General features: G+C 38.7%; 1 protein-coding gene across 8 annotated transcripts in view; it reads left to right on the top strand.

Annotated features, from left to right (window-relative positions):
* The window catches only part of HERC2 (HECT and RLD domain containing E3 ubiquitin protein ligase 2), a 211,364-nt gene that overhangs the window by 35,638 nt on the left and 158,554 nt on the right, over positions 1–17,172 (top strand). For 7 of the 8 annotated variants that reach the window (XM_081290553.1, XM_081290551.1, XM_081290552.1 and 4 more), the window contains 5 exons: positions 5,985–6,122; positions 10,680–10,899; positions 13,276–13,376; positions 14,366–14,522; positions 16,569–16,679. In XM_081290553.1, coding sequence (XP_081146679.1) covers positions 5,985–6,122; positions 10,680–10,899; positions 13,276–13,376; positions 14,366–14,522; positions 16,569–16,679 — 727 coding nt within the window. Of the gene's footprint in view, positions 1–5,984; positions 6,123–10,679; positions 10,900–13,273; positions 13,377–14,365; positions 14,523–16,568; positions 16,680–17,172 lie in introns of those variants that run through there. The other variant, XM_081290554.1, reaches the window with a different exon arrangement.

The raw sequence follows: 17,172 nt of genomic DNA, 5'->3' as shown, positions 1-17,172 counted from the left end.
GTGTCATATGTCACACTGTTATCACCACAGGGATAACAGATATAAAACCATCTTTAACCAGAATTATCAGACCAGTCTATTTTTGCAAGGATTCACCTGGATTATGCAAATTTGTATTCTGTATCAGAAGGTGCTTCTGAATTAGTGGACTCATTCCTTCTCTCTTTTGAATTAGTGGTTTAAATTGTTTCTCCCTCTCCATTAAAAAGGGGTTGGCCAATATTTATAGTATCAGAGCTTATTTCTTTTTTGGGGATTCTTGATTCCATTTTTTTTAAGAGTATAAACGCCATTATTAGTCTTTTTAAGCCAGTCAGAGTAGGAGTGCCACCAAATATAATAGACTTCATAACCTTAATAATCCCCTCCCAAAATAGAAAAATATACATACATAGTGAAGAATGCTTCTAGTGGTGGTATGTGATATGAAAAGTCTTCTTGTTATATAGGGGTTGCTGTTCAACTTTAACTTCTTCAAAGTTTCACCACAGTCATATCCACCCCAAAACAGATTGGGTGAGCCTTTTGGTGTCTAACCCTGTAGTTGGCTATGAAATGGGGAGGCATGCAAGCCCTGGCAGTGGGGTGGGTCTCTTTCTGGCCCAGACTCTGTGCAGAGTGGGGGAGGTAAGCAGAGTGGTTCTGCAAACTCAGTAGTAAAATGCACTCTCATTTATCACCAAGAGAGAACGCACTGCTTGCAAATCTGACTGTATGTGAACAGAATTTGTTAACCCCAGATTAATATGTCAAACTTGTCTAAAAGGCCCATGTTGAAATTAATGAAACAAATACCTACTTCATAGGGTTATTGGGTTGATGAATGAGTTGATTAAAATCTGTGATGCATGTGGCATGGTGCCTACCCCCCAGTCTGTGTTGCTTACAGTTTTGTGATTTATCATGTGGCTGTTTAACTGAAGGCAGGAAATTTAGTATCTTATCCATTTGTGAGTTCTCTTGGCCACTCTGTAAGTCACCTGTGCTGAGCACAGTACTTGACACATAGGCAGTGCTCAGACCCTAGAGTGATGATGGCTGTGCTCTCATAGTGAATTGGCCTGTGAATGGACATGCCAGCCAGAGAGCCTGGAAGTCCTATTTTTGACTAGAGAGTAATAACAGGAATGATTTCAAATCTTGTATATTACCTTAGTTTTTTAATGAGGTAGGACCTTGCTATGTTGCTCAGGCTGTCATGGAACTGCTAGGCTCAAGTGAGTCTTCTACCTCAGCCTCCCATGTAACTGGGACTATATATAGGGGTTCTCTGTTGTGCCTGATTCACACAATCTTTTTTTTTGGTACTGGGATTGAACCCAGGATGCTCTACCACTGAGCTACATCCCCAGCCCTTTTTATGTTTTTTGAGACAGGATCTTGCCAAGTTGTAAGTCTTGTTTAGGACTCTTCCTCAGCCTCCAGAGTTGCTGGAATTATAGGTGTGCACCACCATGGTTTGTTCACATAATCTATTTTTAATTAACATTGTTAGATCTTTTTACAATTTGAATTTACTACAAAATACTTACATTGTATTTCAAGGTTAAAATGTTAAAAGTTTTTATAGAGTTTTCAGTGAATAATAAGTTTCATCCCAATCCAGTTCTCCAGGTACCTGCTTTTTTTTTCCTTCTTAGAGATGTTATTACTAGTTTTAGTATCTTTCCATATATGAAATAATTTATACATAAAAATAAGCATTTTAGGATATGGGGTACACTAAATTTAGAAGAGTTATTCAAAAAGTAAAACAATGCAACATTTAGATTGTAATCCTTAGTTTCTGGCTTGACTCTATCTTTTCTTCTTTGAAATCAGTAAATTTGCCCCTCCTGGGCCCCCCTCAATTGAGTTCTTGGTGCTCCTCTTCCTCTTAGGTTCTAAACAGTTATTTGAACAGAAACTACGTTAGGTGGTTTGTACAAACTTCCCACCATAACTGGACTGGAATGTCTTAAAGTCCTGAGGTCATCCAGTCCTAGTTCTGTCCTCAGACCAGGTGGCAGAGTACCTAGAATCTGCTTCCCTAATTCAGCCCACAATGGCCCCTCAGGATATACTACCTAAAGCTTTAAGAGGGACATCCCCTCTGACTTTCCCTTCTCCCTAGAGTATTTTGTTGTTGTTGCTGGAAGTTGAGTGCTCACAACTCCTCTCCAGCATTTCTTAATTTTGCTATATATCTGGGCAGTTTGTGTTCTGTTTCCTATCTGTGAAGTTTGAGCCCTGAAGAGGTGAAAAGGAGATCAGGCAGACACTGAAGCTAAGGTGTATCCTGTCTTTGAGCTGCTGGTGCCGATTATTCTGGTTGTTGTTTTCATGACCTCCAGGGACTTCATCCAGATTTTGCTGGATGTTCTAATTTATGCTAGAGTTCTAATTTATGCTCCTGAGAGTAAAACTCAGGTGTGTTTAGTGATGCTTCTTTTTTGCTTCCTTGTGAATGCTGAAGATTTTCATCCTGAAGAAGAGATTATATGACCAATCTTCCAGTGCACTGATTTTAAAATTAAGAATTTAAAAAAAAAAATATGTATATATTTTTGTTTGTAAAATTTATAGCATGGAGTAGAGCAGGGTGGCAGACTTCCTGTAAAGGGCCAGATAGTAAATACAGTTGGCCCTCATATCTGGAGTTCTACATTCATGGATTCAACTAATTGCAGATTGAAAATACAATTAGTGTCTATGAAAAAGAATTAGTGTCTATGAAAAACAATTAGTGTCTATGCTGAACATACACCAATTTTTTTCTTGTCACTATTCCCTGAGCAATACAGTGTAACAACTACTTACATAGCAGTTACATTTTATTAGGTATTATAAGACATCTAGAGATGATTTAAAGTAACCAGGAAGATGTGTGTAGGTTACTGACAAATACTATGCTATTTTATAGGAGGGATTTGGATGTTTAAGGTTTTGGTATCTGTTGTAGTTTGGATTGTCAAGATGTACTTAAGGTCCATGTGTTGAAGGCTTAGCTCTCTAGCATGGTGCTGTTGGGAGATGGTGGAACCTTTAGGAAGTAGGCCTAGTGGAAGGAAGTTAAGTCATCTGGGCATATGCCCTTGAAGGAGATACTGAGTCTGGTCCTTCTCCTTTCTCTTTCTTTACTTCCCCGCTGCCATTGGGTGAACAACCCTCCTCTGCCACATATCTCCATGGGTAATTGGGTTGCCATAGACACAAAGCAACAGGGTCAAGTGACCATGAATTGAAAAATGTGAAGCCTTGAACCAAAATAAATATAAAGGAGGAACCTATTTTTTTTTTTTTTTTTTTTTTGGCGCTGGGATTGAACTCAGGGGCACTTGACCACTGAGCCACATCCCCAGCCCTATTTTGTATTTTATTTAGAGACAGGGTCTCACTGAGTTGCTTAGCACCTCACCATTGCTAAGGCTGGCTTTGAACTTGCGATTCTCCTGCCTCAGCCTCCCAAACTGCTGGCATTACAGGTGTGTGCCACCATGCCAGGCTAAAACAGAGAACCTTTTGTAATATTTGATTATCTCAGATATTTTGTCACAGTGATGGAAAGGTGACTACACAGTATGGGGGTGATGCAGATCCTGGAATTAGGATCATGTTAAAATGACTGTATTTTAAGTTTTGTGTACCATATGGTCTTTGCCATAACTAAGGGACCCTGAAGTAACTATGGGGACTCTGTCCCAAAGCAACTACAACAGTATTAAATAACTGGTATGGTTGCATACCAATAAAACTACTTATGTATACCAGAAGGTGAAGTTTGTATAATGTTCAAATGTCATGGAATACTTTTCTTTTTCTTTTTCTTTTTCTTTTTCCATCATTTAAAAGTATAAAATTCTTTCCTTCCTTCCCTTCCCCTTCCTTCCTTCCTTTCTTTCCTTCTTCTTTCTTCTTGAAAGTAATCTCAGGAGTGCTTTACCACTGAGCTACATCCCCAGTCCTTCATTTTTAAAAAAGTTTTTTAGTTTGAGACAGGGTCTCACTAAGTTGCTGAAGCTGATCTCAAACTTGCAGTTCTTCTGCCTCAGCCTCCTGAGTACTTGGAATTATAGATATGTACCACTGCTCCTGACTAAAAATATGTTCTTTATTTGCTTTCCAGCCATACTTACTGTGTGCTGGATTTGGCCACTGGGCTGTGGTTGGTGGATCCACATGTGGTGTAAAGTCTAGCAGTTAGAATCAGCCCCTGGGTTCTCACCTGGGGAGCTCTCTTCCTGGACATTACCTCTTCTATGAGCTTTGATTTCTGTGTTGGTAAATTGGAGATGACAAAGTGCCTCCTCACAAAGTTGTAAAGATGTAAATGAGAAATGTACAGTGGTTGGGCTGGATGCTTATCATAGTACATGTTAGTTTATTTCAGTTTCCATTAGCTTCTCTCTCTCTCTCTCTCTCTCTCTCTCTCTCTCTTCCTATTTAATGTCCTACTCTCACATATTAAACTTCCCAATTGTACTTTGCTCTCACACTTTCCATGGTAGGTTAAAATAAGAGGCCTAAACTTGAGTTGGTATTTAGTTCCACAGATCAGGATAGATGCTCATCTGTGCATCATAAGACCCTGCTCTTCTCTCCCTAGGGTTGTGTTTCCTGGTCCTCTCCTGGACCCAGCCCTGGGAACCTGGTTTACCAGTTTGACAGGAGAAAATCTCCCGGTTTTTTTCAGTTGACTGTCATTAATTATCTTAAGATAAATCAGGTACATCCCAGCCTGGTTGAAGTCACTTTTTTCCTGACTCACTAATATGGCCCTTTTGCTAACCCAAATTGTGGGGATTCAACTGGTCCTGTTGATGCTCTAGATCACATTTCTGTCAGTAAGTCTTCCAATAAATTTCATTGTTGCAATTCTAAATCTGTATTTCTCTCTTCAGTCTCATGGCACCTCAGGGCTGGTCTTCATGCACTAGGACTAGATTATTTCAGATGAGTTTTGAATGGCAGAGGGAATAGACTCAGGCTAAAGAGCCACACATCCTGTTTATATAAATGAAAGAAACATGCACACTGAACACTATGCTGATGAAGAGTAGATCAGTGGCTGCCAGGGATTTAGGAGTCGGGAATGAGTGTACAAAGGAATAACAAGGGATTTTGGGGGTGATAAAATTGTTCTGTGTTCTGATTATGGTGGGGGAGGTACATGGATTTATACATATGTTAAAATTTATTAAGCCATGGGGACTAAATTTTACTGTATAATAATTTTAAAAAAAATTTATTTATTTATTTTTTCAGTCATACATGACAGTAGAATGCATTTTGATATATAATACATACATGGAATGTACATACATCAATCATATTATAATAATTTTTTACATAAAAGATTTTAAGTTGTTTTTAGTAAAATTAAAGTTTTAGTGAAGTTCAACAAACCTATATTTATCACATAGCATATTCAGAGCACTTTTCTATAAAGATAAAATGGTGAACTTCCAATGACTGTAAAGAAACTTTAGGAAAAAACTTGTCATGCACACACATAACTTAATCAGTACTAATCAGACTTTGGAGAGTGTTAAAGAAGTATGTATGTCCAGGCAGGACAACCTGAATAATTTCCCATTCCATATTCTCTCTTCTCCCATGCACACACAGCCAGTTGGGAATCCCTGGATTAAAGCAAATAGTGTGAAATTCGAATAGTAAATATTAAAGACTAGGTTCTTAGTTGTGAAAACTGGTAGGAAATTGATGGAATATCATTTTGGAAGACTCATACTTTGCAGAACTTGAGTGATATATTGGTTTCTTCATCTTGGCCCTCAGTAAAGAAACCAGTATGTTCACTTATAACTAAGTAGATCACACTAAATCTGTTACAATTGTAATTTGTGTATTTTTCTTTTTTTAATATCAAATATTCAGTTATATGTTATAACTTTCCATTACTGGGAGAACATTACAAAGAGACTGATAAGTGGCTAAAACATTTTGAAAAATAATTACAAATTAAAAAAATTTTAATTCTCCAGATGATGGTGTTGATATTCAAAGTGGAACCAAGAAAGAAGATCTGAATGACAAAGAGAAAAAGGATGAAGAAGAATGTCCTGTACCTGCATTTAGGGCCAAATCAATCCTGGAGAGCTGGGTATGGGGCAAGCAACCAGGTATTCTAATCTTCTGAGGTTTTGTACTTTGGAAAGCTTGATCTAATACTCCTTTATTGAATACCATAGATGAACTTTTTGTTTGTTAATGGAATCTTCTAAGATTTACTTTTTTTTTTGTATTGTGATAAAAATATATATAAATAAAACTTACCATTACGACCTTTTTTTTTGGGGGGGGGGGCTGTACCAGAGATTTGTTACTGGGCATGCTAAGCAAGAGCTCTACCACTAAGCTACATCCCCATCCACTTTTCAGTTTTGAGACAGGGTCTCACTAAGTTGCCCAGGCTAGACTTGAACTTGTGATCCTGCTGCATCCGTGTGCTGAGTATATGAGATTACAGACATGTGCCACCATACTGAGTCATTACCTACTCTATGAGTAGGTATTTTAAAAGTATGCATCAGGGACATTAAATACATTCAGATGTGCTACAGTGTAACCATCATTCACACCCTGAACTCTTTAACAAAACTAGAGCTTCCATTAATACTGACTGCTCACCCCCAAGCATTCTAGTTTTGTCTCTATGCGTTTGACTTTTCTAGGTACCTAATGAAAATGGAATCATATACAGTATTTGTTCCTTTGACTTTGGCTTACTTCACTTAGCATGTTGGTTTCATTTTTTTTTAAAATTTTCTATTTTTCTCATGTTTTCTATCAGTCTCCTCCTCCTCCTCCTCCTCCTCCTCCTGTTCTTCTTCTTATTTAAGTATTTTTGTATGTTTTAATTAATTTATTTATTTAATGGTGTGGAGATTGAACCCATGGCCTTGTACATGGGAGGCAAGCACTCTACAAACTGAACTATATTCCCAGCTCTCAATCTATTCTTTAATCTTTATTTCTTTTTGCTTTAGATTCTGTTTGCTTTTCTTTCTCTAGTTCCTTAAGGTAGAAGCTTGTATTATTTCCAGCATCCAAACCAGGGAGCCTGCCTGGATCGTGGCTGGCCATATTTGACCACCTGCCTGCATAAGAAATAGGCAAAATGGTGGAAAAAGGAAAAAATAGTTCTATGTAGTTTGATAAGCTGGGGAGAAGCAGCGAGATTGCTTCTCTGCTGGTCTTGTAGAAGTGGTTATAGTTTAAAGAAACAAAAGCAGGTGATATAGAAATGTAGATTCAGCTAGGCTCTGCTTAATCAGAAACATGTCAGTCTCAATTTCCTTGACATCTCCTCAGCATGAATGAAGAAGTAAAAACAGTTATCAGGAAGTTGCTTTTAATTTCAAAAGACATCTGCTTCAAGATTATTGATTTTAGATCTTTTGTTTTTTTATATCAGTGTTGAAAGCTATAAATTCCCCTCTAGTTAATTAGTGTTTGCAGCCTACAGATTTGCAAATGTTGTTTTCATTTTACATTTATTTAAAACATTTTCTTCTAACTCCACTTATAATTTCTTCTTTGATCCACATGTTATTTGGGGATTTTCAAATACCTCATGTTAATGATTACAAATCATTTGTTGAGGTCAGAAAACATATTCTCTGTGATTTCATTCCTTTTAAGTTTGTTGAGAATTGCATTACAGCCCAGGATGTAATCTATCCTGTTTAATGTTTTCTATGTCCTTGAAAACAGTGTGTACTTTGCTGCTCTCTGGATCTTAATAAGGTCAAGTTAGTTGATAGTGTTGTTTAAATGTTCTTGGCTTGAAATACTTTTCTGCCTACTTGTTTTTCACCTAACTGGGAGAGGAGTTGAACTAACATGTGATTGGGTCATCGCATAAGACTAACATAACTTAACACAGTCCCTAGTTACTTGCTAGTTTTAAGGATATAAGTAATCAGGTTACATAGGCAGAGCCAGGAGAGATGTGGAACAATCTGTAGCTTCCAGGTCTGTCCTGTTTTGCCCTGGACACTTGCCCTCTGGCCCAGTGTGAGAGATGAGGTATCAGTGAGGCAAGTAGTTACCTCACACAGCCCTGATAATTTAGGATATCCATTGTTTCCATTTTGTAGCCAGAGAGTTAGAAACTGTAACCTATTTCAGAGAAGCATGACCCATAAATCTGTGGGTTTTTGGTATATTACCAAAAGTAGTTCTAAACTACTCATGTTATGTTAAAAATATGTCAAAGATTAGAGGCCCTTCTCAAATACTTTTTATTTATGTTTAGGCCCAGCCACCTGTCTCCTTTCCCTAGTGTGTCTCCATTGTGATGGGAAAGAAATGAATAGCAGTCTAGCTTCTTAGCTTCTTTTTCTCCTAATGTTAATTGTGGATTTTTTTCAGTTCATAGGCTTTGCTTCATGTATTTTAAAACTCTTGTTATAGGGCACATGCATTTTAGGATTATTATTATTATTTTGGCAGCCAACCAGAGGGGAGACAGATGGCCTTAGAAACAAAACAAACAAAATCCTGAAAGTCACTTAAAAGTGGAAAATAGCTGGGCACTATGATGCATGCCTATAATCCCGGATTTGGGAAGCTGAGACAGGAGTGTTTTGGGGGTGGGTTAAACTTTCCAGAAAGCCCTCAGAATCCAAAATAATAACTAATTACTGAGAACAGTAAATTGATGAGGAAACCTAACTGTGGTTTTTTGAATTGAGTTGGTATTTTTTTTAGTGTTGTGTTTTCTTTTTTTTTTTTTTAATATCAGGGATTAAACCCAGGGGCACTTAACCATGGAGCCATATCCCTAGCCGCACCCCCCCCCCCTTTTTTGTGACAGGGCCTTGCTAAATTGTTTAGGCTGGCTTTGCCCTGGAGTCTTCCTGCCTTCGCCTCTGGAGTTGCTGGGATTACAGGGTGCACCAACACACCCAGCCAGTGTTCTGGTTTCTGATGAGGAGGTTCTTTTCTTTTCTTTTTACTTTTTATTGATGTCTAGCTCCCAGTGCGATAGACTGGGCCTGCGGAACAGAAGAGATGTGCTCTTGGAAACATGTTAGAAAGTCAAATCCTACCTGGGTGTGGTGGCCCATGTTTGTAATTCCATTGGCTCACAAGTTTGAGGCCAGCCTTGGCAATTTAATGTAAGGCCTTCAGCAACTTAGTGAGACCTTGTCTCAAAATAAAAAATAGAAAGGGTGAGGCATATAGCTTAGTGGTAAAGTGCCCTGGGTTAAATTCCCACTATTGCTCCTTCCTCCTCCTCACAAAAATGGAAAATATAGTGATTCTTCAGGAAGGCTAAAGTTCCAGGAAGGCTAAATTGAGAAGACGATTTCTTGAAGGAATTCCTCTTGGGACATGTACTTGAAAGGCCTGTCTCTGTGAAGGTGCTGTTCATAGCAAGGGCTGAGGTGCCTGCCTCTTGGTGCTGGATCAGGCTCCTATTCTGGAGGGTGACTTGATGTGGGTGCTGTGAGCACAGGGGTGCTGCTTCACTTATACATCTTTCTGCTTGTCCATCTTGAATCTAGTGTGAAATTTAGAGTGTTCTTCATTTGGTTTTCCATAAGTATCAGCTCTTAGTTATTGGAGCTTTTGATGCAGAAGCTCTAGGCTTGGCATTCTACCTCTGGTGCTGTTCTAATGTCCCATGAAGCACCATCCTGAGACTCCTGGGGAGTGGTGAGATGTGAATCTCTAATGCCTTCTAAAACCTCTGTTCTCATGTAGAAAGCATAATCAGGCCGTAAGCAACCCGAAAACTGATGTCTTACATCCAAGGGAAGTTAGTAGGGGTGTTGTCATTTTTGACGCTTTGAGGCCCATGATTGTTGACCTCATGCCTAATAAGCATAGAGGTATAAGCACATGAGAGCCCCACTCTCATCCCAGCACTGGGAGCAGTGCTGCTATAGGGGGTTGATGGGAAGTAACCAGAAAGTCACTTAAAAGTGGAAAATAGCTGGGCACAGTTCATCCATAATTATTTATATTCTTTGACTTAGACTTAATTGAAAGACTAGAATCCTTTGAATCATTTTCATTCTGGTGATCATTTTTTAGCTCCTTAAAAATCACTCCTTAATATGAAGATTTTTCAAAATGTACTGAAGTACAGAGAATAGTCTAATGAAATATCACTTATTCATCACACACTCTGACTAGTTATTTCTTCCTCTTCTTAAATAGTTCCATAAATGTATTAACTTTTGTGAGTCACGCATGATAGGTAATTTTATGGAAATGTTGTTTTTATTTTGAATTTACTTTCATAACAAGAAAATGATGGCTAGAGTTTTTCTCTGTATAGGAAATATTCTGCTGAGGAGTTTAACTCTAGATTTGTATTAGTAACTTTTACATGATGTTTATGGAGCTACAGCATACCATGTAGGCTAAGAGTGGTCTGTGCTATATGTTGTGTTCTTCTGTGTGATCTTACACATGTTACTTAACCACTCTGTGTCTCAGTTTCCTAATCCACAAAATGGGTGGATTTTGTGGATTAGGAATGGTCTCTTGAGACTATGTGTGAAGATTGCTTGAGCTAAGATTTTATACTTGTAAAGTGTTTAAAACTGTTTTGGCATGTATTATATACTTGGGTATCATTTTTCATCATAATCAATTTTTGCAGCATTAATAACAATCGATGCACAAGTTGTTGACGTGTTTTTTCTTGCCATGTTTTCTAGATGTGAATGAACTGAAGGAATGTCTTTCTGTGCTGGTCAAAGAGCAGCAAGCCCTGGCTATCCAGTCAGCCACCACCACCCTCTCAGCCCTGAGACTCAAGCAGAGGCTGGTGATCCTGGAACGCTACTTCATTGCCTTGAACAGAACTGTTTTTCAGGAGAATGTCAAAGTTAAGTGGAAAAGCAGCAGCATTTCTTTGCCTCCTGTGGACAAAAAAAGGTAATAATAAAGTGAAGTGGTGACTGCTCACTATACAACTCAGGGTCTTTTGTTTAGGAAAGTTTAGTTTAGGGTTTTGGTATAGTCCCTTTCCTCACTGTGTGGAATTTTGTCTTTGCTTTCCCTTCTCTGTGTTAGATATATTTTGGAAGATGGATTTGCTGATTTGCTCATGGACTAACAGACCCTTTTGCATATTAGTGTCATTGTTTCAAAGACCTATTTCTTTCAGTAATTGTTGAAGCCAGATAAAAGTTTAGATCAGCTCCAGTCTAAGGTTGAAAATGGGATCTCAATATTGTAGTTTTGGTTTAGCTTTTTTTCCTCCAGATTTTTAAAATTGGTGCTTTATAATTATGTCTTTTTGCCTTCTTCTGGTAAGAAAGATAGGGAATAGTCAGAGCATGATGTTAGTGCCTAACTAGTTTAGATTCTTCATTTTTCCCCCCTTTCCTAATGTGATTTTCTTACTCTCTTATTACAAGAGATGCTTTCAGGAATATGATTTTTAATTTGTTGCTATCTGGTAATACATTAGCAGATTTCCTTGGAGGTATTAACCAGCGGCCATTAGGAGGTTTAAATAAGGCTCTAGTAAAACTGTGTTTTTTCCTAAATATAGTTGCTTAACAGACTTGTTCTCAGAAGACTAGGTTGCCAGATGGGACTTATATTTCTTGTGGTTAGAAATTGACTTTATTTGGTTGTATCAGTGACTTTTACTCTCAAGAGCACATGGAAAGTACAGGAGACAGAAGGAAGCATGGAAAACCCATGCTCACCTTGACCTAGAAATAAGAGTGCTAACCGAGGCATATTTCTTTGATTTAAAAAACTTTAAATCCAGTTGAAATCACATTGCATGTCATATTTAGAGTATAGCTTAAGATAAACTAAGCCAAGTGACAGATAACAGTCAGTAGTGTGATTCTTCCTTTCCTTCCTAATTGGAAAGTGACATCCTGCCATGATGGCCATTAATCAGAGGTCTCTGCACATGTGAGGAGCAGTAGATGCTGAGATTATCCAGGTGCCCTTGTGTGTTTATCAGATCACTATTTGTTTTGAGAATATTTTTCTGATTATGAATACAGTCTATAGTAGGAATACTACAGCCTATGTGTGTGTATGAAATACTATAAAGATAGAATTTGCTATTCATCATTAAGTTAATGTTATACATGCATTTTTGTATTCTAGTTTTTTTTTTTTCAGAATGAGTATTATGTTCTACCATTTATGTAATTTTTTACAATATACAGAATGAAATTATGACCTGCTAAGTGAACATGTTTGTTTATTTTAAAATATTTTTTTCGTTATAGTTGGGCACAATACCTTTATTTTATTTATTTATTTCTATGTGGTGCCGAGGATCAAACCCAGGGCCTTACACGTGCTAGGCAAGTGCTCTACCACTGAGCCACAGTCCCAGCCCCTAAGTGAACATTTATAAGTAATAAAAATTTAAAAAGATGTGAGAATGATTAGGCACAACTAACTCAGCACGATGGGGTGAAGTGGGTAGGACAAGTGTAAAATACAAATGACCAAAAGTGAGACTGGCTAGGCTGTGGGTGTTCCCTGTGTTGTTCTCTATCTGCTGTTCTCCTACTTATGTATTTATCTCTTTTTTTGAGAGGGGGTTATTGGGGATTGAACTCAGGGGCACTCAACCACTAAACCATATCCCCAGCCCTATTTTGTATTTTATTTAAACACAGAGTCTCACTGAGTTCCTTAGTGCCTTGCCATTGCTGAGGCTGGCTTTGAACTCACCATTTGCCCGTCTCAGTCTCCGGAGCCGCTGGGATTACTAGTGTGCGTCACCGTGGCTGGCTGTATTTATCTCTTTATTATTTATTTATCATTGGCCTCCCCTCAGTTAGAATACTGCTCCCTGATATTGTTTCATGAGCATTTTCCCAAGTATTTAAAATACTTGGTAGATGTCTTTTAGTTTTCTTAAAAAGAAAACATTTTAGTTGGCATGGTAGTGCACGCCTGTAATCCCAGTTTGGGAGGCTGAGGCAGGAGGGTCACGAGTTCAAAGTCAGCCTCAGCAATTTAGCAAGGCCCTAAGCATCTTAGTGAGACCCTGTCTCTAAATAAAATATTAAAAGGCTGGCAATGTGGCTCAGTGGTTGAGTGCTCCTGGGTTCAATCCCCAGACCAAAAAAGAGAAAACATTTCCTTTACAAAGGGCATTTGTTAAGAGTTTTTTTTTTAAAAATGAAGCTAAATGTCACCTATGATATGGCCATCTAAAGAAAATCATTGATTACATTGTGGTCCAAATCTTTCCATATTCTTTGTTTCAGTATTTCACATTTCTTTTACTGACCAGTTATTACATCTCCATGTGTGTATCCACAGTTCTCGACCCACAGGCAGAGGGGTGGAAGGGCTTGCCAGAGTTGGATCCCGAGCAGCACTCTCCTTTGCCTTTGCATTCTTACGCAGGGCTTGGCGGTCAGGTATGTGTGCTCAGCATGTTCTGTTTTCTTGATATATGAGGAGATTTGGGTTCTGTGACCAGTTCTGTCCCATGTATCCTTGAGCTGATTTTGTATGTTCTCTGTGCTTGAGTGTCTTTTAAAACGAGAGACTTCTGAGTCTATTTGACATTTTAAGCCTATGCTTAAAAAAATAAAAAGGACTGAGTATTGTGGCACACACTAATATTACTTACTTAGGACGCTGAGGAAGGTGGATCTCAAGTTCAAGGACAGCTTTGGCAATTGAGCAAAACCCAGTCTCAAAATAAAAAATAAAAGAACTGAGAATATAGCTCAGTGATAGAATGCCCTGGGTTCAACCCTCAGTGGCCAAAAAAAAGAGTTTTCATGTATACCCTGCCCCCTAACTGAACCATCACCACGGGATACCTCAGTACTGATTTATTTCTAGAAGGCTAAGAACTTAGTACAGGTTGAATACTCCTAATCAGAAAATTTAAAATCTGAAACGCTCCAAAATCTGAAACTTTTTGACTATTTGACGTGGTGCCACAAATGGAATGTGGTGGGTCACAGTCAAGATACATTTGCACTAAACATATTGCCTTTAGGTTACATGTATAAGGCATATATAAAATATAAATGAAATTTGTGTTAAGACTTGGGTCCCATCTCCAAGATGTCTCATTACGTGTATGCAGATATTTTAAAATCTGGAAAAAATTTGAACTGTACAACACTTCTGATTCCAGGAATTTCAAATAAGGGATATACAATCTGTTTTGCCTCCTTGATAGCCCCCAAATATACAAATGATTTTGAGACAACTGTGTTAGATTTTGGTCCATCAAATGAGGGTCTTAGTAGGTGACAGTGGGCATCTTCTCACCTGAGGGTTGGGAGACTTAGCTGGAAAGTGAAGGAGCTCTCTTTGTCAGTGTTGCCTGAGTGGTGGTCAGCCTTTCTGACTTGTGTATGTGTGTGTGTACACGTACATGTATGCCCAGGTGAAGATGCAGACCTCTGCAGTGAGCTATTGCAAGAGTCCCTGGATGCCCTGAGAGCTCTTCCTGAGGCTTCACTGTTTGATGAGAGCACAGTGTCCTCCGTGTGGTTGGAGGTGGTAGAGAGAGCAACCAGGTTCCTCAGGTCTGTCGTGACGGGGTAAGTTCTCTCTTTTCATACCTTCCTGTGGGAACAGTTCCAGCATGCTTGAGAATCGTTTCTTTATAGCTAACCAACCTATAGGTTGGTTTCTTACCTGTTATTTCAGCACACCCTTAGCTCTGATTCCAGGTCTTGGCTCTCAGATGTTCAGATGGCATGATTTATGATACTCTGGTTTGACCCAGGAAGTTGTCATATTGAATGGGGTGGATACTTTTGTATTTTACTATTTTTAAGGCATTTGATGATTTGTTGATTCATCATTCATAAAGTGAGCACTTCTTGTGTGTCTCTTGGTCATAAATAGGAAGGAGCCACTGTTCTGAGGGTTGTGTGGTACTTGGTAGGTAACATGGTAATAAAGAGCTACTCAGGATCAAAATATTTAAACTGGGTCTAGAGATGTAGCTCAGTGGTAGAGCACTTGTCTAGCATGTGTGGGGCCCTGGGTTTGACCTAGAAAAATAAACAACAAAACAAAACGTTTAAACCTATAGTATGTTAACTTTCTGTCACCACTTGTTACTGTGGCAAAATACTTGAAGTAATCAACTTAAAAGGAAGGAAGGTTTTGTTTAAGAGGTTTCAGCCGTCAGTTGACTGTTGCTTTGAGTGTGTAGCAATGCAGTATATATGGCAGTGGAGCCTGTGGTGGAAGAGACCTGTTTACCTCATTGTAGCTGGGAAGCAGAAAGGGGATGGGGCTAGGATCCTGATATCATAAAGGGTGTGCCCCCAATGACCTAACCTACTTTCATGTAGCCCCACCTCCTAAAGTTTCCACCACTTTCCAGTAGGGCCTTGGGCCTGAGACCAAGCTTTCACAAGTGAGCCTTTGGGAGATCATCTCAGATCCAAACGGTACTGCATAGCTACTCTTGAGTTGTTTGAATGTGAATCATTGTCTGTAGGGAAGACCATGAACTGTGGTCTTGGATGCTGTGTGTTTTGTAATGGTTTCTAAATAAAGCAAATGCAGGGCTGGGGTTGTGGCTCAGTGGTAGAGTGTTTGCTTCCCACACATGAGCCACTGGGTTCGATCCTTGGCACCACTTAAAAACAAATAAATAAAGATATTGTGTCCAACTACAATGAAAGAAAGGAAAGAAAGAAAGAAAGAAGAAAGAAAATGCATATATTCAATACAGAATTCAGTTGCAAAGATGAGTAGAGGAAAAATGAATTCTCTTTGCAGTCTCCTCTGTGGGGTCTACGCCCTCAGGCTATGAATCTGTTTCTTGCTGGTGAAGGTGTTGCCACAGAAATTTAAGGCTGAGGGCCCTGATGATAGGCTTGGAATTAATTTCAAAAACTCCACTGTAATGTTGATATCGTAAGATCCTTCTTCCCCACTCTTGGGTTTAGGAATTTGTTATATATTACAAATATTTCTTTTGATCAGATATAAAAATAAGCATAAAAAATTTGTATTAATGCTTCTAATAAAATATTATCTTTAGAGGCCAGGGATTTGGCTCAGTGGTAGAGCACTTTCCTAGCATGTGAGAGGCCCTGGGTTCTGTCCCTGGCACTGCAAAAACAAAACAAACACTCATTTTTCCCACCTCTCTCTCTTTACAAGTTAATCATACATTTTAAGATCTCTGATTAAATTTGTGTAACAAATGTCAGAAACCTGATTCTAAATATCAAAAATATATCTTCTACTCGAGAGAGAATTTAATTAACATGTTGGTATGATTTTATGTTGTGCTGCTTTCTCTGATTTTCTTTTTTTTTAGAGAGAGAGAGAGAGAGAGAGGGGGAGAGGGAGAGAGAATATTTTAATATGTATTTTTTAGTTTTTGGCGGACACAACATCTTTGTTTGTATGTGGTGCTGAGGATTGAACCCGGGCCGCAGGCATGCCAGGCGAGCACGCTACTGCTTGAGCCACATCCCCAGCCCACTACATTATTATTAACTAAGATCACCATACTGTGCAATGGATCACCAGAACTTATCATATCTGTCTAACTTAGTAACTTTGAACAGCATCTCCCATCTGATTTTCTTGTCCTGCCACTGTTGCTGTCATTTCAGAGATGTTCATGGAACTCCAGGGACCAAAGGGCCAGGAGGTGTTCCCCTGCAGGACCAGCACTTGGCCCTTGCCATCCTGCTGGAGCTGGCTGTGCAGAGAGGCACACTGAGGTGAGTGGTGATAGGCCTGAGCTATCTTAGGAGTTGCCTGAGTCTCCACACATCTTTCATTTTGTGGCATTTCATTGCATTGTTCCTGTAGTAAATATAGACTTGTGTCCCAGGGTCCTGTCTTCCTTCTAAATCTAAGTCCTTTCTTCTAATGTATGTTTTCTTCCTTTTTTTTAAATACTTAGTTGTCTAGTCATCTAGGAATTATTATTTTTCCTTAGTTTTTCTTTCCTTTTTTTTTTTTAATTTTCTAGTTTTAGGTGGACACAGTATCTTTATTTTATTTCTATATGTGGTGCTGAGAATCGAACCAAGTGCCTCCATGCATGCTAGGCGAGCGCGCTACCACTTGAGCCACATCCCCAGCCCTCTTAGTTTTTCTTAAATTATTTTTATTCCATTAACTTAAGATTCTAGAAATTTCCTGTAGGAAGTACTTTGTGAATGTTGTAACTGGTTTTTTATTTCTGATCAACAGAAGGTGGATGTCTTG

Source organism: Spermophilus citellus (genome assembly GCF_964194105.1).
Source record: "Spermophilus citellus genome assembly, chromosome: 4".
Classification (NCBI taxonomy): Eukaryota; Metazoa; Chordata; class Mammalia; order Rodentia; family Sciuridae; genus Spermophilus; species Spermophilus citellus.
The sequence above is the reverse complement of the archived record's forward strand: the minus strand, read 5'-3'. Positions and strand labels throughout refer to the sequence as shown.